The sequence below is a fragment of the Siphateles boraxobius genome, unplaced genomic scaffold (genome assembly GCF_051911475.1).
Source record: "Siphateles boraxobius isolate OS27281-9 unplaced genomic scaffold, OSU_SipBor_1 130, whole genome shotgun sequence".
Taxonomy (NCBI): domain Eukaryota; kingdom Metazoa; phylum Chordata; class Actinopteri; order Cypriniformes; family Leuciscidae; genus Siphateles; species Siphateles boraxobius.
Genome location: NW_027508734.1, coordinates 24,196,305 through 24,224,204, shown reverse-complemented (window position 1 = coordinate 24,224,204; position 27,900 = coordinate 24,196,305). Strand labels below are relative to the sequence as shown.

At 36.6% G+C, this 27,900-nt stretch overlaps 4 protein-coding genes across 8 annotated transcripts; 2 read left to right on the top strand and 2 right to left on the bottom strand.

Annotated features, from left to right (window-relative positions):
* Positions 1-5,945, top strand: tex9 (testis expressed 9). Its single transcript, XM_077228862.1, has 12 exons — positions 1-92; positions 321-445; positions 602-665; positions 837-916; positions 998-1,037; positions 1,129-1,205; positions 1,311-1,486; positions 1,581-1,663; positions 1,743-1,916; positions 2,779-2,913; positions 3,094-3,228; positions 3,329-5,945. Exons 1-12 carry the CDS (start codon positions 51-53, stop codon positions 3,413-3,415), a joined length of 1,218 nt encoding a protein of 405 aa, XP_077084977.1. The 5' UTR covers positions 1-50; the 3' UTR covers positions 3,416-5,945.
* On the bottom strand, positions 3,635-5,287 carry calml4a (calmodulin-like 4a). 2 transcript variants are annotated; one of them, XM_077228865.1, is made up of 5 exons: positions 5,038-5,287; positions 4,923-4,953; positions 4,618-4,758; positions 4,150-4,338; positions 3,635-3,869 (listed from the first exon to the last, which is right to left on the bottom strand). In XM_077228865.1, exons 1-5 carry the CDS (start codon positions 5,197-5,199, stop codon positions 3,772-3,774), a joined length of 621 nt encoding a protein of 206 aa, XP_077084980.1. In that variant the 5' UTR covers positions 5,200-5,287; the 3' UTR covers positions 3,635-3,771. The 2 variants fall into 2 exon arrangements, with proteins under 2 accessions (XP_077084980.1, XP_077084979.1); XM_077228864.1 differs by having other exon boundaries at positions 4,923-5,283.
* Positions 5,296-8,859, bottom strand: cln6a (CLN6 transmembrane ER protein a). The gene is made up of 7 exons (XM_077228863.1): positions 8,047-8,859; positions 7,816-7,930; positions 7,627-7,725; positions 7,312-7,500; positions 7,152-7,207; positions 6,931-7,050; positions 5,296-6,743 (listed from the first exon to the last, which is right to left on the bottom strand). The coding sequence occupies exons 1-7, from the start codon at positions 8,091-8,093 to the stop codon at positions 6,476-6,478; spliced, it is 894 nt and encodes a 297-aa protein (XP_077084978.1). The 5' UTR covers positions 8,094-8,859; the 3' UTR covers positions 5,296-6,475.
* On the top strand, positions 8,786-27,770 carry nr1h3 (nuclear receptor subfamily 1, group H, member 3). 4 transcript variants are annotated; one of them, XM_077228858.1, is made up of 11 exons: positions 8,786-8,931; positions 11,989-12,138; positions 14,012-14,094; positions 16,859-17,020; positions 17,314-17,580; positions 18,222-18,424; positions 19,817-19,996; positions 20,209-20,308; positions 22,589-22,702; positions 23,190-23,284; positions 24,900-27,770. In XM_077228858.1, exons 3-11 carry the CDS (start codon positions 14,052-14,054, stop codon positions 25,044-25,046), a joined length of 1,311 nt encoding a protein of 436 aa, XP_077084973.1. In that variant the 5' UTR covers positions 8,786-8,931; positions 11,989-12,138; positions 14,012-14,051; the 3' UTR covers positions 25,047-27,770. The 4 variants fall into 4 exon arrangements, with proteins under 4 accessions (XP_077084973.1, XP_077084974.1, XP_077084976.1 ...); XM_077228859.1 differs by having other exon boundaries at positions 8,796-8,931; positions 11,993-12,138; XM_077228861.1 differs by lacking the exon at positions 11,989-12,138 and having other exon boundaries at positions 8,853-8,931.
* The last annotated feature ends 130 nt before the right edge of the window (positions 27,771-27,900 follow it).

Here is a 27,900-nt window from a genome sequence, read left to right as displayed (position 1 = left end):
TCTATGGGTAGACACTGTTGCTTAGCAACGGCCTCTCGCCAGTAACAAAAATGGCAGACCGCACACCCAGACCCGCGCTAACGTTACCTCCAGTAAGTCGATCAAAATAAAACTCTTTAATCCTCTTTTCGAGTTATGCCGTATTAATTACAGTTTTTCCTAAAATACTCTGTTGTGTATTAAATAAAATAATCTACTTTTTCCATTTTAAATCAAGAAAAGCCGTGAGAAATAAGAAAGAAAGTGGTATTTTGAGGGCGGATAAAGATTTATAATCGCAAATCGCAATAATACTGATAAGTTACTTTCTGTCTACTCAGTTAAAAAAGCCTCAAACGTCTTACTCAGAAAGGCCTTCCAGACCCAGACCTCAGAGCAGGTCTTCATCTGCTCCTTCAAAGAAACCACCAAAAATGGACCTCTTAGCCAAAGAGGAGGAATACAAGTATTTATGGGTTTATTATTTAAATGCACATTAGTTTGCATAATACGCTGCTTTGTATGTCGTTTATACCCAGTGACTGCTTAACAGGTGTCATAAAGAATTTAGATGAGAACATAGTATATTTAATATCTGGCTTGCAACTCTGATACTCTTCAGGCGTCTCAATGCAGAGCTAGAGGCAAAAACAGCAGAACTTGTTCGGGAAGCAGAGAAAGTTATGGTAAGAGTAGACAAAAGTGTGAATGTAAAAAATTGCAAATGATTTTGAAAGATCTGAGAGAATATGGTCTGTACTTTTAATGTGTCACTTAAAGCTTAAAGTAGCCTATGTCTTATGATGTTGCAACAAACCCAGACGTTGACTCTGTATGTTTGTGATTGTGGTTTTCAGAGCGATCAAAATGAGGTACTCTCTAAACCAATCTCCTCCCACCTCTCCATTGATACTGACTGTCATTTTGAGGTTACTGGGTAATGGCTCTCACAATTTGACATGAGAATAAGCAACATCATTTGCTGTTTGCGAGCATAACATTTTGTTCGTCTTATTAGGACTATAACAAAAGAAACAACATCTAAGCAACCCACTACGGTACAACACAAATATCATAGGAATAGTGCAAATGTGGATTAGATACAAGACCCCATTACTGACAGGAACCCATTTCTTTTGTGTTATGTAGATCATGAAAAACAAGAACTTCTCTGTAAAATCTTCAAAGCCAAACAAGCCAGGTTCAGGAAATAGAAAGAATCCAAAGTAAGTGTATTCTCAAAGTTTTTATTATTATAAAATAATAATAAAAACATTTATTGTATATCATGAAATGCTATGAATCCGAATGATTTGGGGTCTTTGTGGTAGTGTCAACAGAAAAGCACCACACACTGTAGTTGATGATGTTGCTATTCCTGAAGACTTTGGGGATTTCTCACTTGCTAAGACAATTAGCATAATCGAGAACAGGGTTAGTGATGATCTCACTGAGGAACACTTGCAGGATGACATCATACCCAGTGTCGGAGATGAGATGGGCGCAGGTTAGTTAAAAAGACCAAATACGTTCAAATATTGAATTTGTTGTGCTGTTATACTATTTGCATTTTGACTTATACATTAATTTCATTTGTACAGAAGCTCAGATCAGATTTTTGAAGGCTAAACTTCGAGTAATGCAGGAAGAATTAAACAGTCTCTCATATGAATGCAACAAGAAGGTAAGCAGTTTGAGATACAAGGTTGGTTAATCTATTCAGTCAGGTCAACTTACTCTTGCTCAAAATGCCTTTTGTGAAGGATGATGAAAACAGCACTTTATGCAGCAAACTGAAGGACGTGGAGGAGGAAAGGGCAAGATTGCAAAGGACTACAAATGTCCAACAGACTCAGGTTGAGAAGCAAAGAGCTTTAGCTGAAGAATCCAATCGGAAGTGTGAGGGTCTGCAACAGCAAGTGGCAGCACTGCAAAAGGTACTTGAATTGTTGGCAAAATATTATTCAAAATTCTACTGAAACAGTCCACAATCTACAGAAACTTATAGAAGTTACTTTCTGACAGAACAAGTGTTTCTGACAAAAATGTTTTTTTTTAACCTCACTGCAACTCAATTCCTAAAGGAAAGTATAACATATTTGTCATAATTCCTGTTAATCAAAGCTGTGCCAGGATCCAGAGCCGTGGAATCCTTGGCATTGGCCCTTTAACCGGATTAGTCCTCTGTGTGTAAAGTGAGACTGTGCCACAGCTGCTCAGAGTGCAGAGCACACTGCACTTGGGCTTCTGGGACAGATATCTTTGGAACTCACCCTTTCCCTTATGATAGGGTCATGGAAACTTAATGATGATAGAGAATAACAGTATAACCAGATATAAATGCCTATCAGAATGGGCCATATTACTTTAAAAAAAACATCCATTCACTGTCATTTTACTTTAGACATATGTGCATGATGTTTGGGTAGGTTGGGGTTAAAAGCTTTCCTTAGCCCTTACAAAGATCCAAAGCCCAAAAATAATAATTCCATCATTTACTCACCTTCATGTAATTCCAAATCCGTAAGACTTTCGTAAAAGATATTTTTAATGAAATCTGAGAGCTTTCGGTCGCTGCATTGACAGCTACGCAACTACCACTTTGATGCTTAAAAAAAGAGATTGTAAAACTAATCCATACGAAATTAGCGGTTTAGTCCTAATTTTCTGAAGAGAAAGAATTTTTGGGTGAACTAACCCTTTAATATGCATATCATTGGGACATCTGCATCTGCAAACACAATCTGCACAATATGTTTTCTTCGGTTATACGTAAATGCCTGTGTCTGTACAATCTAGGAGTTGGAAAGCATGAAGAGAACCCATAAGCAGGCAGCCAATACACACAGTGCAACAGAGGTGCGGTTGAATAGAGCTCTAGAGGAGGTTGAGAAGACTAAAACTCAGCTCAACAAACTCAAACAGAGCAGTAAGGTAATGTGAACTCATATAAATCAGCATGAAATAAAACAAAGTGATGTGTATTGCAGTTTTTTGTGCAACAAAACCTCGAGTGAACTGTTTGGCTCCACATCTACTGCAGAAGTACTTAAAATTTAGATGGCATTTTTGTTAATTTCTCTTCTTCTCTTATGCTTTTTTACCCTACCGAAGGATTCAACCAGTCAGGAGCACCAGAAGATTGAAACCTTACAAGCTGAGAACAGGAAGCTGGAGAGACAAAATGCTGAGCTCATCATGGGTTTTAAAAAGCAACTTAAGCTAATAGATATTTTAAAAAGACAGAAGGTAAGACATCAGTATCTTTGCAATTACTTGAAACTGTCATTTACAAATACAGTAATATCATATCACACTAACTAACCTCACTATGCTGCATTTTTTAAAGATGCATTTTGAAGCGGCCAAGCTGTTGTCCTTCACTGAAGAGGAGTTCATGAAAGCTTTGGATTGGGGAAAGGATGGAGTCTCATAGGTTTCTATTTTGTACTTTGTAAATAGATTTAAAAATAGATGACTGCAAACAGTTTGCATTTCAAGAGCTCATTCACTGTTTAATAATCTTCAAACTTCAATAAATAATAATATGCTGAATATCATGACAGTCAGTGTTTATCAACCCTGCCACAATAATTCAATTAATTACATCATTGCCATCTAGTGGTAAATACTGAAATCACAACATCTATCCAAATTTGACTTTTCATTTGAACTTTTAATCATTTGTTGTTGTTGTTATTATATACAATGTATACACAGAAAAAAAATATTGTATTCCTGCTAGTAAATAAATGCTTTATTCAGGGTATGGGCCAAACCCACTCTTCTTCATTAGTAGTCCACTGAAGGAAGTGTGACCATTCTGGTGAACTCCTCATAATGAACGAGTCCATCACGTCCAACATTAGCCTCTTTAAAAAGCTTATCCACTGAAAAACAATACACAGTTAACAGTTAAACAACACATTCATTCTGTCTAATTGTGCTAATATACTGGGATTTGACTGGGTCAATTGTTTTAGAAAATCAAAAAATAAAATGTTTTTAAATTCTAAATTCCTCAAACAAGATGTATCTCTAAAAATGGGGTTTCATATTATCATATAATTTAATGGGATTAATATATAATAATAAAAAAAACTTATTTTGATTAGCTCTGCTCTTTGAATAAATCAACATAAAACCAGAAGGATCTGAGATTATTTATACCTTCTTTTTCAGTGAGCTTTTCTCCCAAGCCAGTGAGTTTAGCCCTTAACTCAGATGCCAGAATGTAGCCCTTCTTCTGTTTGTCTGTCATGCGCATAGCCTCCAGAATTTCAGTCTTAGGATCCTCCTGTTGCATCTGTCTGTGCATCATGGTTAGAAATGTAGAAAAGTCCAGCTCCCCTGTCTTATCTGTGGTGGGGAAGCGGAAAAGATTTATGAACTAACTACTAAAATCAAAGAAAGCAAAGAATTCATAAAATATTGGATATTTTACTTCAGCTTTTGTCTGATCACTGGCTATAAAAATAAAATATGGCATAACCAAATATCTGATTGTTAATTAAAGTTGTGTGTGTGTTGTCATTAGCACTACATTTGACATTAGCCACAGGAAGCACAGGGAAGCTGAAAGGAAGACATATTCACAATTCAATGAAATGTTAATCATGAGGTCTAACAAAATGTTACCTATTTTGTGGATTTGAAGATGTCTATCCACTTCATTAAATGTGGGACTTGTACCCAAACAGCGCATGACAGTAATAAGGTCTTTGGCTTCAATCTTCCCCTTTCGCTTCTTGTCATAAAGCGAGAAACATTCTTTGAACTCTACATGAGAACAGGCAAAAACCACAGTGAAAAACAATTACACAAAAAAAATTCTAATTGCTCATGAATGTACTGTACATGTTTTTTTAAAAAATAACAATTTAGTTTATTTTACTATATCCATGAATTCACATTGCACTTTCTTTCTGTGTAACACAGCTTACCATCAATCTGAGTTTGTGTTAAGAATTTTGCCTGTAAAGGTTTAAAAAAGATGTTGAAAAATCTACAATAATTGAATGAAAATAACATTAAAGAGAAAAACAAGATCAAACTCACCATGTTTCGTCCGTTCAGGGAAAGAGTCACTCCCTGTGGATTACCTGTAGGAACTAAAGTCCACTGCAGTTTTGACGTAACTGATAGCCTCGTTGTCATAGGAACATTGATATAGGATCCAACTATCGTGTTATACTGTCTGTTACAGTAGGTGCAGCTCATGATCACACTCACTGATTCATAAAAAGGTATATTTAGGGAGAACAACCTTTATTTTGATAAAACAAGGACCTAAAGTAAATAAAAATTACAGTAAGCCACAATGATGAAATGTCTTTATTACTCAATATACCAAAATGACAAACATACATGTAGAATTGTATAGTTTACCTTGGGCAGACACAAGGAATAACACTGGACCTTAAAGGGGTCATTAACTGCATTTCTTTTAATTGTATAATGTCCTCTGAGGTCCACTTATAATGTTATCAAGATTTTTACATCAAAAGACATCCTAATTTAGAAGTAATAGGCAATTTCCCCTGATTTTGACCCTCTCTTTCGATCACTCAGTTTTGATAGGCGTGCCAAATTCAAGGCTTGGTAGCAAAGGCCCACTTGCTATGATTGGGTAATAGTTTTACATATTAAAATAATTTTCAACGTCCCTGCCATTACACGTGTGGAATTGTTTTGAAAACTTCTGGTGTTGAAAAATATCTCGTTACATAGTTGATGAATTTGCCAACAATATTGAACATTTATGCGTATTACATATGATTTATAAGACTTGGTTGTATCAAGTTTGGAGTTACCACAGTTATAGTTGAGAAATTATAACTTTTTGTGTGTATCTGGTAAACGGAATTATGAATGAATGTACAATTGTTTGTTGCACTGTTGTTTTTATAGGCTATTCATCATTCATCCTTTTCAATAAAGTGAAAAATGTATATTAAAATTAAAAATGTTGTAATGTCTTTCTGATGACAAAACAGATGGTTTCACTCACTGAAGCTTTCATTCAAGATTACAGTGAATGGCTTAGATCAAAACAACAACAAAATCTCCCACATTAATCTTCAGAGGCATCACTATGGTTTTTTTGCCGGAGTAACCCAGTGTTTGCATCTCTCTCGTATTTATGTTGATTTTCTTCTGCAGAGGTGGTCTTTCATCGCATTATGACGTAATACTGTGACAAAATCTGAAACAAGTCGTTTTGGCAGCTTGGTTTCAATAAAAACTGTTTTTGAACTAAAGAGGAAGTTTTGAGTTCTGAAACTTACAGGATATTTTTATAGTACAATGACCTCTTATATGTCAAAATATTGATTTCTCAATTCATGACCCCTTTAAATAAGTCCCTAATCAGTATTCAAGAGCAAATATTTTCAGTTTCACTCAAAGTGTCATTAAAATTGGTTAAACTCGTATATTTAACGTATTTTTATTAAATATATATCAGTGAAATGTAGTTCGAATTGGCTGTTAGTATTTAACTGCCTTTGATGTGTAAGGTATAGAAGGACCAAGGCTCGGGAACATAGATGATACCGGGATACTTTTTGCGCAAAACCTTATCATTCCACAGATATGCGACCCAAATCAGAACTAATCCCAGAGTAATGATGAAGTTATAGAAGAGGAAACGGCCATTTTTGTCTAACGTGAAGCCCATCCGCCTCTGGCGCATAACAGTGGCAACCATGGCAAAAAAAGTGAAGACATAGAGAACAAAGATCTGCCCCTCAGTAATCAGATACCTGAAGAAATAGACGTTTGAATAACATTAACATGCTGATGTATGGTTAAATCATTTGTTTCTCATTGAATGTTCTCTTTCACTTGGAAATGTGTTACATTACAAAAATAAAGTGGCTTGAGAGTGTTGCTTCAACTTGATTCTACATCTCAAAAAGGCCTGAAAATTGACTTGAATCATTTACTTACCAATAGTACACTGCACTAGGGCCAAGTAGCAGCCAACCTGAGTAAGGCATCTTCTCATCTTTAACTTGTGTGAAGCAGCCAGTGAAATACAAGAAGAGGATGAGGAAGAACGGGACATACCTATGATGATAACGGTGGAGGAGGGGATGTTTTAAACTCTATATGTAAACTTGCAGATTACGAAATTAGAGATTAAATGTGAGAATGGAAAATATACTTACCACATGCAATGCCCTAAGTGCTCATCATAGTAATACAAAAGCTCAAAGGAATCAATCTGAAAACCACATAAAGCATACCATTACCATCAAAAACAAAACCCAACTTATTCCGAAAAAGTTTCTTCATCATTTGTTTGATCTGTAAATCGAACTACTGTACCAGTGAGGTAGGCTTCAGATCCTTGATAATGGGGTTTTCTCTGACAGAAAGATGAAGCTGGTATCCACTAAGGATGAGACGATGGTTAATGGAGTCTCCCACTAGGTGTATGCTGGCTCCCATGACAAAGGTGATGATGCTGAGATAAACAGCTGAGCGAGGAAGGGCCGTGGGACTCCGCTCAATCAGCTAAAATAGGTTACAGACAGACCATACCAACACTTTACTTTTACTGATGCATCATTAGAAATGGGGAACACCCCATAAAAACACATCCCTTTGCTTTTAATTTAAATCGTAGAAGAAATTGAGTACCTTCAGTAATAAGAATGGTGTAATGACATTATATGCCATGTGAAAATAATCTCCAACACTTGGCTTATTTAGAGGGAACCATTCTAGTGGCATTACGATCTAGATGAAGAACAAACAAAATTGTTATTGATAATAAAGAAGAGAAAAGGACATCTGAATCCACAGATCACACCTTGTTTTAACTTGTACCATAGCAATTGGCCTCCCAAAGTCTAGTATCCAGTTCTGCACAGTGAAACAGAGCCAGAGATCGGTGTGAAACTGGGACTGTGCTGCTGCAGAAACTTTTTTCTCAGTCCCAGCCCTGCTTTTAAACAAAGTACAGCACAAAATACAATTTCGACAATTAAACGATTAACAGGTAAAAATGTGCACAATTAAATGGTGATATTAGATAACATTTCAGCATTAAAATCTGACCTCAAATATGCCGGAGCCAAAGCTGCAGACTGTGGTCTTCTCCGCATGGTTAATCGATGTTTTTTTGTATAGCAATGTCAAGGTTACTTTGTATTCTTTGTAACTTTACTATGGTTTTGTAACGTTAGTCAAGTGTTAATTCATTCATCAATCACATTCCAGGTCACACATCGAAACTGTAAAAGTCTGAATCCATCATTACTTTCGTAATATACGGCTAATTTCTACAACTTATATCTAACTTAGTTTCAGTTCACTGATAGAGTCAAATATATACTTATTTCGTAAGATGTTGATATGTGTTTGTTTGAATCACTCGAGGTTTTGACAGGTTCTTCTTCAGTTATGGCTGCTACACAGTATATAACATGCTTACTGCCATCTACCGGACTTTATTAATATTGTCTAGCTAGCCTACAAGAAGATGCTCCGGTTTTTATATCTTAATATGGCAGCAGAAGTAGTATAATATTCCGAATTCAGCCCTCAGCAATGACAATAATAAATTTATTAAAGTCAAAGTAATTAGTATTGAAAGAAAGTAAGGCTGTTCACGGCTGTCTTCTCAGTGCATTCATGTGTAAAATGTGTTTGACTTGGTAACGTTAGTTTTTTTATTCTTTTAATTCTCAATTTTACACAATTATTTATTCTAAAAACGGATTATGAGACATATTTATAATACCGCTTCGTCAAAGTGACGCCGTTGTCACTAAGGCACTTTTATTTTGAAGGCACAATACAACAACAGTCCTGTGATTGTATGTAGCCATCTTAGAGCTCTCACCCTCTCCACGGCCTACCTATAGGCGTTTCTCTCTTCACATTGCCAGTGTAAAGTTCACCGTGTAGGATTAAAGACCTTGTCATCAGCAGCAAAGCGAGGTATTACTAGAAATTGAGCGTTATTCTCATATGACCAGGTCATCTCTAGAGAAAGTTACATGAGTGTTTACGCGGTACAAGGGCTGTGTAATGCAAAATAAATGTTAGCTCCTGTAGCTGTCATGATGGGAGACATGTCTGTCAGTGCTTTATATAACGCTTATAAACACTCACTAACTCACTTACCGCAAGGTTGTCAGTTTTAATCTGTCAGTGTTTAGATGGTAGGTTAGTTGCTGGGATTGTTGAATTTATTACACCGGGGTTGTTTTAAGGTGCAAAGGCTAACAGGGTGTTTTGGCTAGCTGATGAGTGCTAGCAGCGACCACTAACACTGCTGTCCAATATAGTTTTATAATCCGTGATCTGCCCTGTTGATCATGTCCTGAGTTAATTAGAGGCTAATCCCCAGAGTTACAGTATTTGGGGTGAAGTACAGACTAAAGCCGTTAACGTAACGTACTCCGAATTGAATCCTTCACAGAAATTTGTGTGCATGAGCAGTTATCAGGAGCTGTTTATTCAATTCGAATTTGACAGGTCGAGTGAGATGTGCAGCGGTGTGACTGTTTTCTTTTTATTATTATTATTTTTAAATGTATTTGTTTTCACTCGCGAATCGAAACGTAGTTGTGTGACTTTTGCCTGCAGCGATGAGAGGTTGTGAAATTCTGTGTTTCAAGGATTGCTCTCATCGGGTTTCTCTCTTCAGTTGAGCAGGGAGCGAGAAATGGAAAACACGGAGTTCCGCCTCGGAATGGGATTGCAGAACGCTTTGAGGCGAGAAGTGGCTTCAGAACCAGACCGGCCTTTAGTGTTTGTTAGTTATTCCAATTAGCTTCATGACTGATTCTTTTAGAACAATTTTCCTTGTTGCAACATAACGGTTATAAAAACAATAATCCCATTTGCAGCTGTGTTGGTATTCTTAAAATCGGCATGACATGAAAATCATCTATTTCCGAAGTCCATCTTATTGTGAACGATTAATCCATGTCGATGTCTCTTTTCTTTTTTTTCACATCGTAATTCTAAATTAATCAAAATGTCGTAACTGAACCTTCTGGTGGAAATGACAGACTTCTCTCTGGTGATGTATGCCGGATTTCTCCAATCATTTGGTCCGCTTAAACCGCATTTTTTTTCTTTTCAAAAAATCCATTACACTCAAATGTACATCACAATACAGAAGAAAAGATCGGTTACTTCTGTAGTTTTATTAAAATCAGCATGTGTATCATTACATGCAACCTAATGTACCCTACCTTCAACATGTCACTCACTGTAAATAAGTAGCCTACACTTAGCAGCGACGAGTGCTGTATATTTAGTCAATACAGTGAAATTTTAGCAGTCGTTTTTTTTGTGTGTGGCATTTTTCAAACATGTTGAGACATTAGAAGTTGGTGTACAGTCAATACCATCTGTATGCTTGTAAAAGAGCAGTTTTTAGCTTACCTCGCTCCCACCATTGAATACTTTGCATGAAAAGGTGGGTGAGCGGTACATAAAGTCTTGTGGGCATTTTCTATGAAAGACCACTTTTTAATTTGACAATAGGCGTAGTCTGTTTCAGGGTGGAAACCAGCCAACGCATCTTCTCCGTTTTTTCTCTTCCTTTTTTCAGCAATTTGGTTAATTTTAGAATGTAAGAAGTAGCTCTGTGTTGAGAGTATAACCCAACAGTACTTTTAGACTAAATCAAATGCTACCATTTCGCATTATGAATCTGCATCCTATGTATAGTAGGGGTTTCTTCCTCTTAATTCTCATGACAAATTTAGAGGAAGCTTGTACAGAATTGGAAAACAGCACTTCCTGAAATAAGCTGAATCTAAACTTTAACCTATTTTCAGGCTTGAAACTTTTAGGCAGCATTTTGCGAAAAACACAACTTGCACAGGCAAGAGCAAATGAAATATTTCTTTTAAAATGAAGTGCTCTGAATGATGGCCTGTTATTCTTGTTTCAGTTGTTCATTGTCACTATTATCCAGCTATCATATCTGCCAGCAGATGATCTGACTCTTGATCTGGCAGATGTAGAGCACACTGGTTTACAGGACAAAGGTTACAGCCCACTGATAAGTACAGAACATTGGACATTGAAAGAAGCCTTCCATTGGTTTACATCAGGTCATGTTCAATGTGATTTTAATGTTTAATTCAAATTAGACCTACACAATTCATTGAGCCCTTGAACAAAGGGGATTTTAGACAATGACAGGATTATTTCTCCATTTTACAACAGATCCATTGTCTTTTCTTACAGCTGATATAATGTGTGCTGATTATCATGCAATTTATGAACAAAATGTGTTTCTTTAGAAGTACATTATTGGGCTCATCATTTTGGGCTGCTAAGAGTTTCTAACTTATGGTTTTACAGTTGCAGTTGCCATTTTATTTTTTTAAATTCTAAGTTTCGTACGACTGGTGACATAACCTGGACTTTGGTCTGTTCCTGGTTTAGGTGTAACAGTGGGATGACACGACTTCAGGGTTGTATCCCGGTTGACATTATTCTGACTGTTAAAGCACAAACATTTTATGACGTCTAGTGGCGGGACTCCTATTACTGCTTATTTTAAACTCAATAAACCCATAAATCATATCCTGGCTTTGCAGAAGGTTGTGGTTTGCGTGCCCTGACTGGTTTCTATAATTGCCATCCTTTTATTTTAAGTGTTTCCACTGAGATGTTCTTTGTGCATCTGTTCAGTGACTCCATATCTTTCTGCATTCAATTCCAAGATGTGCTTTGGGAGACACTTACAAAAGGTGGAGGTTTGATCTCAGGCCTCTGGGGATTTCACAGCCATGTGAATGACCGCTAGTAACCTCTCATGTGCCCTCTTGCTCTCTTTTTCTCCCTGCTTTTTCCTTCTCTCACTCTCTTACTCACTCATTCACATTCTCTTCAGTCATTCTATCCATTGGCTTGTTTTCTCTCTTGCGTTCTTGTTTTTATATAATCCTTTTGAACAGCTCAGCTTTGGAGATATACAACCTATAAAACAGAAGTCACTCTAGTTTTTCCTCTTTGTTTTTCTGTCAGTTAGAAACCTGTGACACTGAAGTGAAGAGTCTATTATAGGAGAGAAGTTTCCTCTGATGGCATCCAGACTATTGGAGAGAAAAGATGTGATGTCCTGTTAGTGACGCAGAGAACAACATGGATAGACAATAACAAATCATCATTCTAGGGGTAAGTGGGGCTCTCACTCACATTGACATGCTTCAGCGCCCATACACACACTCTCTACATGTATCAATACATTTGGAGTGTTTATATTGGATACTGAAAAGGTTTGACCTTTTTTTTTTTTTCACTTTACCTTAATGTTCAAATCTACTTCTTGTATTCATAGTTAGATGTGTTTTAATTGTGCCATGCTAATGTTCCAGATGTTTGCATGTGTAAACTTTTTGTGTAACAGCCTAATTCATGAATTATTTAACTAATCTTTTTGATATATCAGCGTAAAAATTCACCAGACTAAAATTCTTGGTGATTTTCATGTTATGGCCAGTATTATAAATCTATTAAAATTTAAGATAAATTAAAACATACTAAAAACTAAAATAAATAGTTTGTATGCTACAACTGAATTTAGGAATACTGTTTGATTTAGAAAAAAAGTGATCATAATAGAGTAGGGGTGTAATGATTCTATATTAATCGCAATACAATACTATCTTGGTATTTTAAGCCAAAATAAAGAAGAGAGGTTTTTATTATTTATATTACTTTATTATTATCAAAATAATAATAATATTATTATCAGAACAGATATAGTGACCTATATGTGCTCCGGCGCATCCACTTTAGACGATAAATGCAATAAATCACAGTTCTAATCACAAGAAAGCATGTCAAGATGATACCCTAGAGCCTAGACTCTAGTTATACAGTTATAACTAATGGATTTTAATGAATGGGCATGTGAAAAGTTGTTTGCGTTTGGTCCGAAACGCTGTTTACTGCATATCTTTTTCAATATAATTTTAGGAGGGTCTGGAATACATTTGGGCTGTCAGTTAACAACATTGTCATTTAAAGACGTTCCCCTTAGAAGTCCTTCTTTTTTTTTTCTCTCGTTTTTTTTTTCTAGTAGTATTTTATTTTTGCGAGTCATGGTTCTTTTCTTTTTTAGCTGATAAGGTAATTTTGTAGAATTGAATCAGCATTTTTTTTGCTGCATTCTTAAGGCATGGTCACATTTACTCTTGCACAACAAAGTTTCAATGGCAAGTAGGCAGGACCCGCGTGTGGTTGTGAACTGCCCATACAGAGGTCACTGCCAGACCAAGTAACTTGCTATTTGGTTAGTGCTGCGGTTTTTGCATCACCAAACTTTTAACTGATGCGAAATTCGCTTTGTGAAATATATCCACCATTGGAAGTCCATCAGGAAAAATTCCTTTAGGTACATTTTATGTCATGTCAGGGTTAATGTGATCGAGCCTCTATCCAAAGCATTCGTCCCCAAATCAGATGTCCATCTCATTTCCTAAAACTCTCAAAACAACACCCATGAGTCTTGACCAATTTTTTGGCACTTTCAATTCCTATTCTCAAGTAGGTTGTTCATACAGCATGCTTAGTTGGCAAAAACATGCACTCAATTTAATGAATATTTCTCAATTTTTCTTCTTTTTTGCTTTGCACAGTTTAGCTTAAGAAAAAATTCCCATGATGTGAAACGGTGACTGTGTAGTTTTTTGTGAGCTTTCCATACAGAAGTGTGACTACTTAAGGAACTGTACTGAGAGTCATTAGTATAGATCAGCATTGCATGCGTTTATTGTTAGTGAGAGTGTCAGGTCTCTGCTGCCCATACTATGTGACTGGCTTTCGTTTGTGTCATTGTTGCTTTGATTCTCTTTTTGATTTGAACTCACTTTGCTGTTTGCTGTTCTACTCTGTAGGTGGTTTCGATTTAGTATTGAACTGTATATTCAAAGTTAGTGTTAGTTTGAGGCTGAATATTTTTGTGACTGAATATTACAAACAGAATTGTTGACACAAGCAGGCAGTTTTTCAAGACTTCAACTTTGCCTTTCATTGTGCTCTGTAGGTGCAGTGCTGGTTCGTTATGACAAGTGGTTGTGTGGAAGATGTCCATCCTTTCTACGACTGATATCACTGATGTTGGTCATGGTAAGACTCTTGTTTTTCTTTCATGTTATTCCAAAACTGTATGACTTTCTTCTGTAGAAACTAAAAGAAGATATTTTGGTAAATATCTGGGGTTATTTTTCTCTTTTTTTGTCGTCAGTACAGCGGAAGTCAGTGGTAACCAAAACTGTTTGCCCAAACAGGGAGTTTACAGTTGAAATCTTTTATTTTATTTTATTTTTTACATGATTAATATGCTAACATGTGTAATTTTATTTGTGTTAAAGGAGAACTCTGGTCAATTTTAACATTGAGCTAATTTATTTGTAAATTTGGAGTGCTGTCAGTACAGAGAACAACGACAAAAATCGGTGTTGCCTACACCGTGTTATCCTCTTTTTAAAATTTGCACCCTGTTGACTTAAATGGGGCAAGTTTTAAAACTGCTTTTAGCCTCTTAACATCCTTGATGTGTCATTAGAAGTGCACAGCCATGTGAGTGATTTTATTCAGAGTGAACACGGTGAATCTGATGTGAAAGATGTGAAAGATATGAATAAAAATTATGTTAATTCAGCCATCTCACATACCTGTATTTTCTTCCTGATTTCGGTCGAAGTCCACATTAGTCGATTGTCGAGTGCGCGCGCGCTATCATTAGTAACTAAGCAATGGTAATTTACCAATGAGTAAAGAAACGTTTATATTTTATTCATATCTTTCACATCTACTGCAGTCAGATTCACCGTGTTCACTCTGAATAAAATCACTCACATGGCTGTGCACTTGTAATGACACATCAAGGATGTTAAGAGGCTAAAAGCAGGTTTAAAACTTGCCCCATTCATGTCAACAGGGTGCAAATTTTAAAAAGAGGATAACACGGTGTAGGCAACACCGATTTTTGTCGTTTTCTCTGTACTGACAGCACTCCAAATTTACAAAAAAATTAGCTCAATGTTAAAATTGACCGGAGTTCTCCTTTAATATATGTTTTTATATAGAGGTGTGTGTAACTAATATACTTTTTTTTTTTTACTCATGGGCATTCTTGGCTTTTTTATTATTTTTAAAACTTAAATTTCAACAAAAAATACAACATTAGAAAAATAATAAGTGGGGGAATGCAGAGGGAAAAAGAATATTTATTTGTCATTTTTCTATAATGTTAAATGTTTTTTTTTTTTTTTGGTGGAACTTTTTTAGGTGATGATAATAGTAAATGTAAATCTGATACAAATACTTTTTGGATTTAAATTCAACGTATCTTGCCTTGTGAATGTGGTATTTACCCATCATGCAAATCATCTAGATCCTCATTGCCATAAACATCACAGTGAACAATAACCTTAATGACAGAAATATTAAACATATGTTAAAACACAAGAAATAAAAATGCGAAAATTTGCAGCCAAAAATGTTTTGTGTAAGAAAAGAAAAAAAGAGAGATATTCTTCCTCCTTTTGGCAGAAGGAGCCCAGTGGTAAAACGCTTAAGTTAAATTTACGTAAATATTTAATGCACTGCTAATAATAATGAATGATTTTTAAATTGGCTTCTTTCATTTTATTATTTAAAAAATTTGTTGGGCACTGTCCATACTTTCCGAATATTAACATATGTGTAGAGTGCCAACCATCTGCCATAAGCTTTAATGTGATGGAATTTGATGCATAAATTGATGCATTCCTGACCTAGGTGTGTTAATGTTTGTAATACATAATAATAGGTTATATCAATGTGTTATATTAAAGGAGCTTTTCACCCATTTCAACATTGATCTTTATTGAAAGTGGGTCATATATGTAGTCGAAATGTAAAATAAATGTCATATTTGGTGCCTTCTTGACAGACAGAAAGACAGAAAATAATTTTAGCACCACATTGCAAAGCTCTGCAAGCCATTCCCAATAATCCAGAACAGCGCCTATCCCCCCCAGGAAAAATGAGGAACGAGTGTTTGTAGTCTCAACCCCTCTACAAATATAAGGGACTTCCTGCTTAGAATGACGCAAAATGACGATTTTTTATTTATTCATTATAAGCAGGAACTGCAACACTGAAATCCTAATTTCTCCCGACTCAGGGGAAAATGAGGGAATAATACACGACCATTCAAAAATATGACTGGGTTTCTAACGATACAAAGCTTAATGCAAATTGGTGAAGTGTCCCTTTAAAGGGATAGTTCACACGAAAAAGAAAGTTCTCAAGTTGTTCCAAACCTGTATGAGTTTCTTTCTTCTGTTGAGCACAAAAGAAGATATTTTGAGGAATATGGATAACCAAACAGTTGTGGGGCACCATTGACTTCCATAGTAGTGAAAAAAAAAATACTATGGAAGTCAATGGCTACCGTCAACTGTCTGGTTACCAACATTTTTCAAAATATCTTCCTTTGTGTTCAGCAGAACAAAGACATTTATACAGGTTTGGAACAACTTAAGGGTGAGTAAAAGATGACAGAATTTAAAATTTTGTGTGAACTATCACCTTAATGCATGTTGTTGTGTGGTGTGTTATAGTCACAGTGATTTGTCATCAATTAGAACTACAGAAGTATAAAAACAATATATTTTCAAATCTACGGTAGTTGGATTCTTGCTTCAGTGACTAGTCTAGAACTCCTTGTAAAATAATATCAGTGTGAAAAACACCGCATGTCACATGACCAAAAGTCATCCGTATGCAGCGCTACATTAAAAAATATCTAAAGAAAGAAAATCAAGTTGTTCTCACTAACTGGACACCTGGTTGATCATCAGACCCAGCCCTAAAAGAAATGTGTGTTGTCGGTATGTAACAGGGGACTCACTGTGCTGTGCCAGTGAAGAGGGCCCTTCAGCACTGACAGCAGAAGTGAAACAGGAGACTCTCAGTCAAACGGCCCCATACAGCACCTCACACAATGAGCTCATGGAGCCCAGCGACATCAAGATGTACCCCTCAGACGACACCCCTGCACCAGGTGAGGTTAAACAACTGGAGGATACATCTGGACTCAAGTCATATATAATTTACTTCACATTGCTTATAGGGCTTAAAATGATTCAGATAATGCAGAGTTGAACTTTACCTGTTACATAATGTGGGACGTTTACTCATGAATGAACATGTACGTCAGCATGTGTATACAGTATGTGTGGATGACCTGGCTTAATTTAAGTAAATAATAATGCATTAGTTAATTTATTTTTGTATGTTGCTTTGGATTTGCAAAGCTCATACGTTAGTGTCTCTGTCCTGTGTGTGTTTGTGCAGGGGGTCAGCCAGCGAAGAGAAAGAAGGGCCCTGCTCCCAAGATGTTGGGGAATGAGGTGTGTAGCGTATGTGGAGACAAAGCATCTGGCTTTCATTACAATGTGCTGAGCTGTGAGGGCTGTAAAGGTTTCTTCAGACGCAGCGTGATCAAAGGAGCTCAGTACAACTGCAAGAACTCCGGCCGTTGCGAGATGGACATGTACATGCGCCGCAAGTGTCAGCAGTGCCGTCTGCGCAAGTGCAGGGAGGCGGGCATGCTGGAGCAATGTGAGTGACGCTCTTTAACCATCAACATCTACACTGCCATTCAAAAGTCATGCTCATCAAGGCTTCATTTAATTGATCAAACATACTGTAAAAACAGTAATATTGTGAAATATTATTACAGTTTAAAATCACTATTTCTATGTGAATATATTTTTACATTTTTTTATTCCAGTGATGCAAAGCTGAATTTTCAGCATCATTAATCCAGTCTTCAGTGTCACATGGTCCTTCAGAAACCATTCCAAAATGATTATTTGATGCTCAAGAAACATTTCCTATTAGTATCAATGTTAAAAACAGTTCTGCTGCTTAATAGTTTTGTAGTGGCTGATTTTTAGAAAGTCAAAGAACAGAATTTGTTTGCAATAGAAATGTTTTGTAACTTTATAAATCTTTACTATCAATTTAATGCATCCTTGCTGAATAAAATTATTCATTTATTTTCATTAAATTCAAATTTTTGAATGGCAGTGTACCTTTCTTTTTCACCCATGCCTGGCTTTTTTCATTAAGCAGGGATGTCTCAGGTAGTCCGTGCAGCTGTCGTCAAATCGTCTATCTATATGATATGTCCATATGACCGTGTGCTTCTTGTTTTGCTTATCATTCTGTTAGCAGCTTTATCTCTCTGTCTCTTATAGGTGTGCTGTCAGAAGAGCAGATCCGACTGAAGAAGATGAAAAAACAGGAAGAAGAGACGGCACGTAGCTCTACAGTGGCAACACCCAGCCCTGCCCCTGAGATGCCACCTCTGGCTCCTGAACAGCAGGAGATGATCGAAAAGCTGGTGTCCATGCAGAAGCAGTGCAACAAACGCTCTTTTCTTGATCGGCCCAAAGTCACTGTAAGTGCATTTATGTGCACTGTAAGAGTTTTTCAAGCAGACTAAAACAGTAATTCATCATTTTAATATGACATTGTATTACTGAAGTCGTACCAGTCTGGTTTTTGTGAAGCCGGACTAACAGACAGATAATACGACTGTAGCTTTGCTTTGTCACATGTTTATCAAACTACAATTCATAGTTTTCACATAATGTCACACCCTTATAGAAACGCCCACCTGGAGGGCAAAACAAGTCTCCGCTGCCTGCCAGTTATTTTTACCAGGTTTGTACTAAGGACTAATGTACAAAGACAGTGATATTAAAACATCAAATTCAATATACAACTTACTGATGATGCATTCTATATACAGGTGAACACAAGTTCCCAGAATATGAACGCAACATTTTATAGCATGGGGGCGGGAGTCGCGGGACGCTTTAGATTCTAGAGAGCATTTGTTTGGACAGAAGATGTGATGAGAAGCTGAAGTCTGCGGGGATGTCATAAAAATCTGTGATCCATTTTAGCGAAAGTGAGCGACTGTACGTTTTGAATGCTTATATCTCCTAAATGTGAATTTTGTCATTTGTTTTGAAACACCAGCTTATTCATAACCTTAAGGCAAACATATTCATACTAAAAGCTAAAAAACTTACAGTTTGATTTCATGGGGCTTTTAAATACTAAGGTTTGCTCTCATCAATTTACTGGTATTTGCTCTATTATTTACCACCCAAAAAAGGCTGTCTTAAACCTAACGCTAATTTGCGCTGCTCTTGGCAAATTGCGTTGGTCATTATGGAAATGATTCGGCTGCGACTGTGTTCTTTAATTTGCTTGTGATCTAGAACTTTCCACTCCCATTGGCGCTGTTTTGGAATTGTGCTTGCATGCTAATTTGCACTTTTTGGTAAATCTGACTAACCACTATAAAGAAAATGCTTAATGTGACTTAATGCATTAAGACAGTGATATACAAGGACCAAATTCACCTTACCCCCTGTTAAATAAATATTATCTAAAGGCAAGCAGATGAAGCCAGAAAAAAAACGAAAAATAAAATAAATTAAAGGCTTAGCGTGCAATTTAGGGCGTTGCATTTATTTTCACAACTGCTTGCGTGTATATAGTATGATTCATCAATAAGGTGTATATTGATTTTGATCTTTTAATATCATTGTCTTGATAGATTAGAGTACTGCCTGTGCTTCCGTTATATCAGTGTTTTGCCTTCCAGGTCTCCGTACCAGTCATGTGACTAAAAACTATGAATTGGCCTCTCCATTGTGCCCTTGCTTCGAAAGACCTGTGTTTAATCCTTCAAATGTCCAATTACGCATTGTGCCATCTTTCTAAATCTCTGATGCATTGATCCTTAATGTTTATAACAAGATTTGCTGTTTTTCAGCCATGGCCACAGAATCAGGACCCATTAAACCGAGAGGTTCGACAACAGCGGTTTGCTCATTTCACTGAGCTGGCCATCATGTCTGTGCAGGAGATTGTAGACTTTGCTAAACAGCTGCCTGGCTTCCTGGAGCTCACACGAGAGGACCAGATCGCCTTGCTGAAGACCTCAACTATTGAGGTTAGACTGACTGACCCTTAACACACATTGTTTTCAGTCATGTTCTTTTACTGTTTTTGTGTGCACAGATGGATCACTCTTGTTTGGCAGACTTGTTTCTGCTGTTGTTTTGTAACGGGAAGTACAACCCGGTGTCAAATTTTGTTTCTCATGAAAAACTAAGCGCAGCCTGTACTGCTTGTTTTACATAACTGCTTTCTTTTCTCCTGTAGATCATGCTGCTAGAGACTTCCAGACGTTATAACCCAGCAATAGACAGCATCACCTTCCTCAAAGACTTCAGCTACAATAAAGAGGATTTCGCCAAAGCAGGTACTGTTTGAAATGTTGTTGGATGGGTGCTTGATTTAAACTTGCCTGATTGATAAAGGAGAATATTATTTGTTAACATTAGGCAACTACAACTAATGATGAAAATTAATCCTAAAGCATTTATTACTTTTAGTGTAATGTTAATTTCACCTAAATTCAATAATAATTTAGTAATAGATTATTAGAGACCTGTAGTGAAAAGTTTTAAATTTTTTAGTGTTTATATGTTGTCAAACCATGTCCAAATTCATTAGTCAACACCATTGCTGAGTATTTTCTCCTTAAAACTACTGTGTACCAAAGACAGTCTCAAAAACACGGTTTGAAATCGCCCCCGTTTCCTACCGTCACATACATGTAACCAATCCTGTCAAAGTGTGGGGCGGGGCTTTTCTGCAGTGAGCACAAGAACACCTTTAAGAAGGGACAGAAAAATCGTGTACATTTAGCAATATACACACCTGCAAACTTGTCGCTTTTCCGCGACAATCGCCGTTTTCTTGGCCAATTGGGTCATTTACGTGAATCGCGTAGAACCGGAGAGTTTTTTCTTTGGGGGGGGGGGGCTGCCAGCCAGCCAGCCAGCCAGCCAGCCAGCCATCTTTCCTTCCGACCAAAATTTCGTTATTTCAAATGTAGCCGCGTTGCGTGTGGTTAGCGCGCTCATAATCCGCCGGAGCCACCACAACATTGCCAAACATCAAATGGCAAACGTAAGGCAAGCGGAACGAAACTGCTCGTTATTATGTGGTTGACGGACCGTTTATCAGTTTGGACCAAAGCAGCGCGAGCCGAGCTTGATCAAACGACACTGTTACTATACAGCGCTAATAAGAGATCCAGTAAAGGAAGAATTTGAATTTGCCACAGAATTAATAACATTGCTGCGAGATCTAGTGAGAAATATTCACATTTCTCCATTATTAACGGATCAAACAGCACTGACGTGGAAACCAGGAAGAAACATTGTGCCATGAATGAACTATCCAGTGTCCACAGATCAGCAACATTCACCATGGATTTACTGTAGTAACACTAACTGCAACCATGGAAGTTTGGCAGGAATAGTAGGCTATAATGCCTTCAAGTAACATTACGTCGGTTTTATTTTGACATTATGAATACAATTGCTGCCCTCAAACTAATCTGAACTAAAATAAAACTTTATTTATAACTACTACAATATTGCATTTCATTTTTTCCAAGGATCTGTTTTGTTTTATATGCTCCTAAGAAGAGTCAATTATAGCTCCAGAATTGCTCAAAGTAAAACAAATATCAATCATACTTTATGATGTTAGTTTTCATTTAAAAAAAGAATAAAAAAAATTAAATCAAGGAAATTACCAAAAACCTAAAACCTGGTTAACAGTAAATTCTAAAAACAAAGGGCTATTTAGATAAACAATCTGGCGAGCATGTTGTTTTAGGCTAACACACCAACAGCAAATTTCTGTTTAATAAAGCGCTCAGATTTCGCTTTTCTTTTGCGCTTCAGTGTCCCCCCCGACACTGTCACCTTTTTTACTCTGAGGAGTTTGCAGGTCTGAATATAGCAAGTGAATTGTGATGTATATCAGGATATTATGAAGAACTATATGCCTTTCTTCACTGACGTTCTATGCGTTTGTAAGGATACTGATTGTTAGAAGGCAGCTGCCTGACTCTGAGATGGCGAACAGGAATACAGTTTGTATAACATTAGCAACACATTATTAGCTGTTTGATAATGTAGCCAAGCCAATGGCTAATCATATCAATTACCATTATGTGTCAGACGTTGTAGAGAGCAATACATAAAACGCATTACCATTCTGATGCATCGATTTGTAGACAACCGTATATAATTCATGCTATCTTTTCTTCTGAATCAGTTTCTGGTTCAAACACATGTGGCTGAATTAAACCACGTTGTGTAATGTTTCCAGCCTGTTCCATTGTTGACTCCTCGTATAAAAGGAGGATCAGACGTCATTCTCTAGAGAACTCTTCTACCGGATTGCTACGTGCTGTGAGACTGGAGTATGGATCCGCCGTTTGGATACTTAATAGCTCTGTTTAATTTGTTTTTTTAATCTGAGCTTGTAAGACTACACTGCCCTATAAAGGATCATTTTAACGATCCTTAGTTTGAGACATCACTGTAACTGGACAAAGCTGCAAGCTGCTTAACTCATCCGAACCAGAATAGAAGAGTTTCTACTAGTGTGGTTTAATTTGAGACCTGTTTTTGTTGTTCATTCCCTGAAATGATCTCTGTCCCCTCTGACTCGTCTGCAGGGCTGCAGGTTGAGTTCATCAACCCCATCTTTGAGTTTTCAAAAGGCATGAATGACCTCCACCTGGATGAGGCAGAGTACGCTTTGCTCATCGCTATCAACATTTTCTCAGCAGGTCAGTTTGACAGACAAAACCAACATTATATTGTTTGTCTTCTGGTGAGTCTTATCAGGCATCGTATTTTGACTTATTCTTATAAAGAAATATCAGTATGTCCCATTTTCATGGGTGAAAGATTTAAAAAGTAACAAAATTAGTACAATGGATTTTATATACTTCAAATTATAGAAGAATATTTATGTACTGTTTTCTTATGGAGTTCTAATAATGAAGCCTAGTTTGGGTTTAATAAAATTGTATGATTAGAGATAAACATTTGCTCAGTTTTGAAAGGGGAAGGAATCTAATCATCCGTTAGATTTAGTACATACTAGTTAGCTTGAGATTGCCATCTGGTGTGCTGTTGGTTTATTTTTAGAGCTTTTTAATGATTCAGCCTGCAGTACTTCCCGAGGCAATTTCTCACAAAACTAATGAAATGCAGCATTATTCATTTGCGTCAATCACACTGTGTTTGTGTGTGTGTTTGTGGGGGGGTCAGACCGACCGAACGTGCAGGATCATGAGTTAGTGGAAAGACTACAGCAGCCATATGTGGACGCCCTGCACTCCTACATCAGAATAAAACGACCCAACGTGAGTATGATTTACCTCTTTTAAAATACCTGTTATATTTTAAAATGTAATTTATTCCTGTAATGCAAAGCTGAGTTTTTAGCAGTCATTACTCCAGTCTTCAGTGTCGCATGATCCTTCAGAAATCATTATAAATGGTGATTTGCTGCTCAAGAAATATTTATTATTATTATCAATGATAAAAACCATTGTGCTGCGTATAATTTTTGTAATACATTTTTTCAAGATCATTCACTGAATAGAATGTTCAAAAGAAAAGCATTTATTTAAAATAGAAATCTTTTGTAACATTATAAATGTTTTTACTGTCACTTTTGATAAATTTAAAGGGATAGTTCACCCAAAAATGAAAATTGTGTCAGTATTTACTCACCCTCATGTTGTTCCAACCTCGTAAAACCTTCGTTCATCTTCGGAACACGAATTAAGATATTTTTGATTAAATCTGAGAGCTGGATCACTCCTCCATAGGCTTCTAAGGGATTGAAACTTGCCAGCCCCGAAAAGTTATTAAAGACATCGTTAAAATAGTCCAGGTGACTACAGTGGCTCAATCTTAAGTTTATCAAACGACGAGAATACTTTTTGTGCGCAAAGACAAACAAAAATAACGACTTTATTTTAACTATTCATTTCCTTCTCTGTGGGCCTCGAGTCAGTTAACTTAGTATGATTGCGTAGAGCTACGTCACACGTAGGCTCACTATTGGTCGACGCTGGCCATGTGGGTGTTGCGTGTGACATACAACAACAGAGCATACGCTATTACACTAAGTTAACTGACTCGAGGCCCAGAGAGAATGAAATGAATAGTTGAAATAAAGTCGTTATTTTTGTTTGTTTTTTGCGCACAAAAAGTATTCTCGTCGCTTGATAAACTTAAGATTGAGCCACTGTAGTCACTTGGACTATTTTAACGATGTCTTTAATAACTTTATGGGGCTGGCAAGTTTCAGTCCCTGAAGAAGCCTATGGACTAGTATGGAGGAATGATCCAGCTCTCAGATTTCATCAAAAATATCTTAATTCGTGTTCCGAAGATGAACGAAGGTTTTACGAGGTTGGAACAAAATGAGGGTGATTAAATACTGACAGAATTTTTCATTGTTGGGTGAACTATCCCTTTAATGAATCTTCCCTGAATAAAATGAATGACCCCAACAGAACAGTAATGAATGGAGATTAGTTTGTCACAGGACCACTATGTATATACTTTTTCTGTTGTGTCCTTGTACGTCCTGTAGGTGGCACTGGTGATTCCACACTTGCATCAATAACTTACAATAACAATTTACTATAACCAGTGTTATTTTAGCATTATTTAAATACCATTATGGTATATGTTCATATTTTTAATTAGCTTTATTTTATGTTTTCTGTTTTTAATTTATTTTGCATTGTTCTTGTAATTCTTATTTCAGTTTTAGTCATTTTAATGCTTCAAGCTTGTTTTATTTAGTTTTTCATCTAATATTTGTTATATTTTAATTTAGTTTTATTTGAATTAACGAAAATATTTGTAATAGTTTTAGCAATAAAAACAATGTATAAGTGATGAGGTTTTGCTATTACTATTTATTCCTAATCATCCACCACTCTTTAATTCCCACCAAAGGATCATCTGATGTTTCCCCGAATGCTGATGAAGCTGGTCAGCCTCCGCACACTGAGCAGCGTCCACTCAGAGCAAGTCTTTGCTCTGCGCCTCCAAGACAAGAAACTCCCGCCTCTACTTTCTGAAATTTGGGACGTGCATGAGTGAGCCAGACCTCCGCATTCAGGACAGAATGAACCATTGTCAGGGAAACCTGGGTGGGCAAGAGTCGTCTACAGACCGAACACATGGTCCTTAAGGGCTGAAATGTCTCCCAGAGTCACGAGGAGCCTGGTTTTATCATTCTCTTCCTTGACTTCTATATTTTGGACCCAGTGGTCAGTGAGCTGCTTCCTTTGAATGTGCTTTTGATAGACCATGGCCAGAAGTAGCTCAGGGAGCGATCAAAACAGGTAGTGGTTTTTTGGCCATCTTTTGAGCTTGGGGTTCTGGATGGGTTTGGATTCAGAGACTTGCTTGCTAGAGTGAGCGACCACATACAATGTGGTCATGTTTTTGTTTTTTGTTTTTATGTTGTCGTTGTTGTTAATACTAAATTTTTCCAGTACCAAAAGCTTTGAGAAGGTTTTTGGCAATGGTTTCTATTCTATAATTCACAGAAGAGGTTATCTCTAAGGTTGTTCATTACAAAAATGTTTATTTACAGTGTTTTGTGGTTCCACTCTGGCTGATTGTTTGGCTGACAACATTCTGCTATTTTGAATTTGCATAGATCATGCACAGAATTGAGTAAGTCTACTGTTAGTACAGGCTAATTCGCTCATTTTTATTGTGATTCAAGTTAAAATGCAATCTTCTGTTAACACCCAAAGGTTTTTATAACAAAAATCAATCAGTGCTTTACCAGTGCCGGCCACATTGATTCAGACCCCATGTTACACTGATCCAGCATATCACAACGTTCACAAGGAATTCTGTTTTCTGCTGGTTCAGAAGAAAAAAAAACTAACAAGCCAAATGGCCTGATTTTATGAGGTCGAATGTACTGTCCAATGTTTCGGGAGTGGTTGAAAGTGCTTATCAGTGTAGAATATGGTTGACAGGGATCGGTAAGAGTCACTGGATCTGTATCAGTGTGCTGCTCAACTCACAGCGACTACTGAGATGCATATACCTCTGAAAACTTAATGCAGACCATGATTATTCCTTTTCCATTACATTATCATGTTTAGTTACGGCAATCTCCAACCTAACATGTCATGATGTCGGATTTTGTTTTTTTACTCATCAGTTCTTCTTGGCTGGAGGCTGATAATGTTTGACAGTTCGTTCTTAAAACATTAACATACGTGCACAAAATATATCTGAGTTTGATACCTAAGCTGTCCTGATTACCGTGTTGTTTTTGCCCCCAGAATTTTACTCAAATAACAAATTAACAGTACAGTAATATATATCTTCCAAAATGAGTGGTTGAAATTGTCATACAGCATTAATGGCCCAAGTTATTTCCTATTTCATCAGCTAACTGTATTTTTTTTTTTTCATAATAACATTGTTAAATGTAGCTCTATATACACCCATTCATCGATGAAGATGGTTTTGTCAACTTTTATTTCCACATAGTAAATTATTTAAATCTTTATTCATTTTTGTGTGATTTGCAATAATCTAGCGTAGTCTGTTTTAACACACTATTGCTGTACCTCACTTATACATTATGATAATATTCAGATAGTCTGAATACACTTAATAAAACCTGTCCCGTCCTCATCAAGAGAGATTGGCAATGTATGCGAAACAACCACTTCACAGCAGTTGCTCTGATCTAAGGGACTAGGCAAGTGAGAGCACTTTGTAATGTCTACTATGCTCCGTGACAATACAAAAATCCAGTGTGACCATGTACAATTCAGGTTTTACTGATCTTAAAAACCACTTTTATGATAGATGGGTTGTGAATCAATTTAAAATGGAAACTAACATGCAAAAAAAATGAACAGAAAACTACATTTCTACGATTGACTAAAACAGTTGGTTTGCTGTGGCATTATTTGCCCTGACTGTGCATATTGAGATTTGTTTGCTGACTTCATTCATAATCCATGTCTATTTTTGTTCAACCATCCTTCTGTCAGCTAGATAAATTGCTAATGCACATTGTTTCCCTCAAGCTCTTTTTGCTTTCTGATTATATTTCAAAGCTCATTTTATCATAACAATAGATTCTAATCTTTCACAATGGCTAGATAACACAAATGAATTGATGCAGGTGTTTTACTTTCTATCCGTTCAGATTTCAGGAACATCACAGTTGGCTGAGCAGCCAAACTCAGACAGTTCAGACTGAAACTTGGTATAAAATCTACTGAAAGACATGTATTGTTGATCCCCTATGATCTGTCATTGCTTATCATCTGTTTGTGCACATAGGAATTGTGAAGGCTTAGAGGAATTCTAGTCATTACTGTAATGAGTGTAATTAGCTTTTTCTCCAAACTGAAATGATAAAATGATCTTCTAACAGAATGTTACTACATGAGGCAGAGTGTAATGCGAAGTTGATTTTAGTTCTAATTTATTTGTACCCTCTCAGCTCAGTGGACCTCATTACTCGAATTAATGTAGTCTTCAATAGAGAGTCATGGAAGGATGAAATAGAAATGCAACCTTACGTTTTAACGCCTTAAGTCCTTGGTATACTGCTTTATATGTATAAATTAAAAGTAGACTAAATTTATTGTTTTGTGAGAGTATATATTTATCTGATGAAAATGCTGAAAAATTAGATGACTCAAAGACTATTCTTTATACAGAAATACATTTACCTAAAACAGGGAACCTCCGTATTGTTTGTCTTTTTATTATTATGCTGTTTTTTAATAGATATGGGGTTGAACCTGTAAATAAATACTGAATCTGAGCTTACAACACTGGTGTCAGTGATCTGTCTATTAGCACGTGTGTTATGTAAGCATCTCTTTCTGCATCCTAATTTAAGTAATATGAGCTTCCGACGGAAGCAGTGTTGTGTTTATGTACTCTCTCACCCACCCACTGA

Coding starts and splice junctions, on each gene's coding strand:
- tex9 (XM_077228862.1), top strand. CDS start 51: ATGGCAGACCGCACACCCAGACCCGCGCTAACGTTACCTCCA. Junction 93..320: donor CCGCGCTAACGTTACCTCCA/GTAAGTCGATCA, acceptor CTGTCTACTCAG/TTAAAAAAGCCTCAAACGTC. Junction 446..601: donor GCCAAAGAGGAGGAATACAA/GTATTTATGGGT, acceptor GATACTCTTCAG/GCGTCTCAATGCAGAGCTAG.
- calml4a (XM_077228864.1), bottom strand. CDS start 5,199: ATGAGCTGCACCTACTGTAACAGACAGTATAACACGATAGTTGGATCC. Junction 4,339..4,617: donor TCTTCAAATCCACAAAATAG/GTAACATTTTGT, acceptor TCCCCACCACAG/ATAAGACAGGGGAGCTGGAC. Junction 3,870..4,149: donor AAAGCTCACTGAAAAAGAAG/GTATAAATAATC, acceptor ATTGTTTTTCAG/TGGATAAGCTTTTTAAAGAG.
- cln6a (XM_077228863.1), bottom strand. CDS start 8,093: ATGCGGAGAAGACCACAGTCTGCAGCTTTGGCTCCGGCATATTTGAG. Junction 7,931..8,046: donor TTGGCTCCGGCATATTTGAG/GTCAGATTTTAA, acceptor GTTTAAAAGCAG/GGCTGGGACTGAGAAAAAAG. Junction 7,208..7,311: donor ATCTGAAGCCTACCTCACTG/GTACAGTAGTTC, acceptor TGTGGTTTTCAG/ATTGATTCCTTTGAGCTTTT.
- nr1h3 (XM_077228858.1), top strand. CDS start 14,052: ATGTCCATCCTTTCTACGACTGATATCACTGATGTTGGTCATG. Junction 17,021..17,313: donor AGACGACACCCCTGCACCAG/GTGAGGTTAAAC, acceptor GTGTTTGTGCAG/GGGGTCAGCCAGCGAAGAGA. Junction 18,425..19,816: donor TTGATCGGCCCAAAGTCACT/GTAAGTGCATTT, acceptor GCTGTTTTTCAG/CCATGGCCACAGAATCAGGA.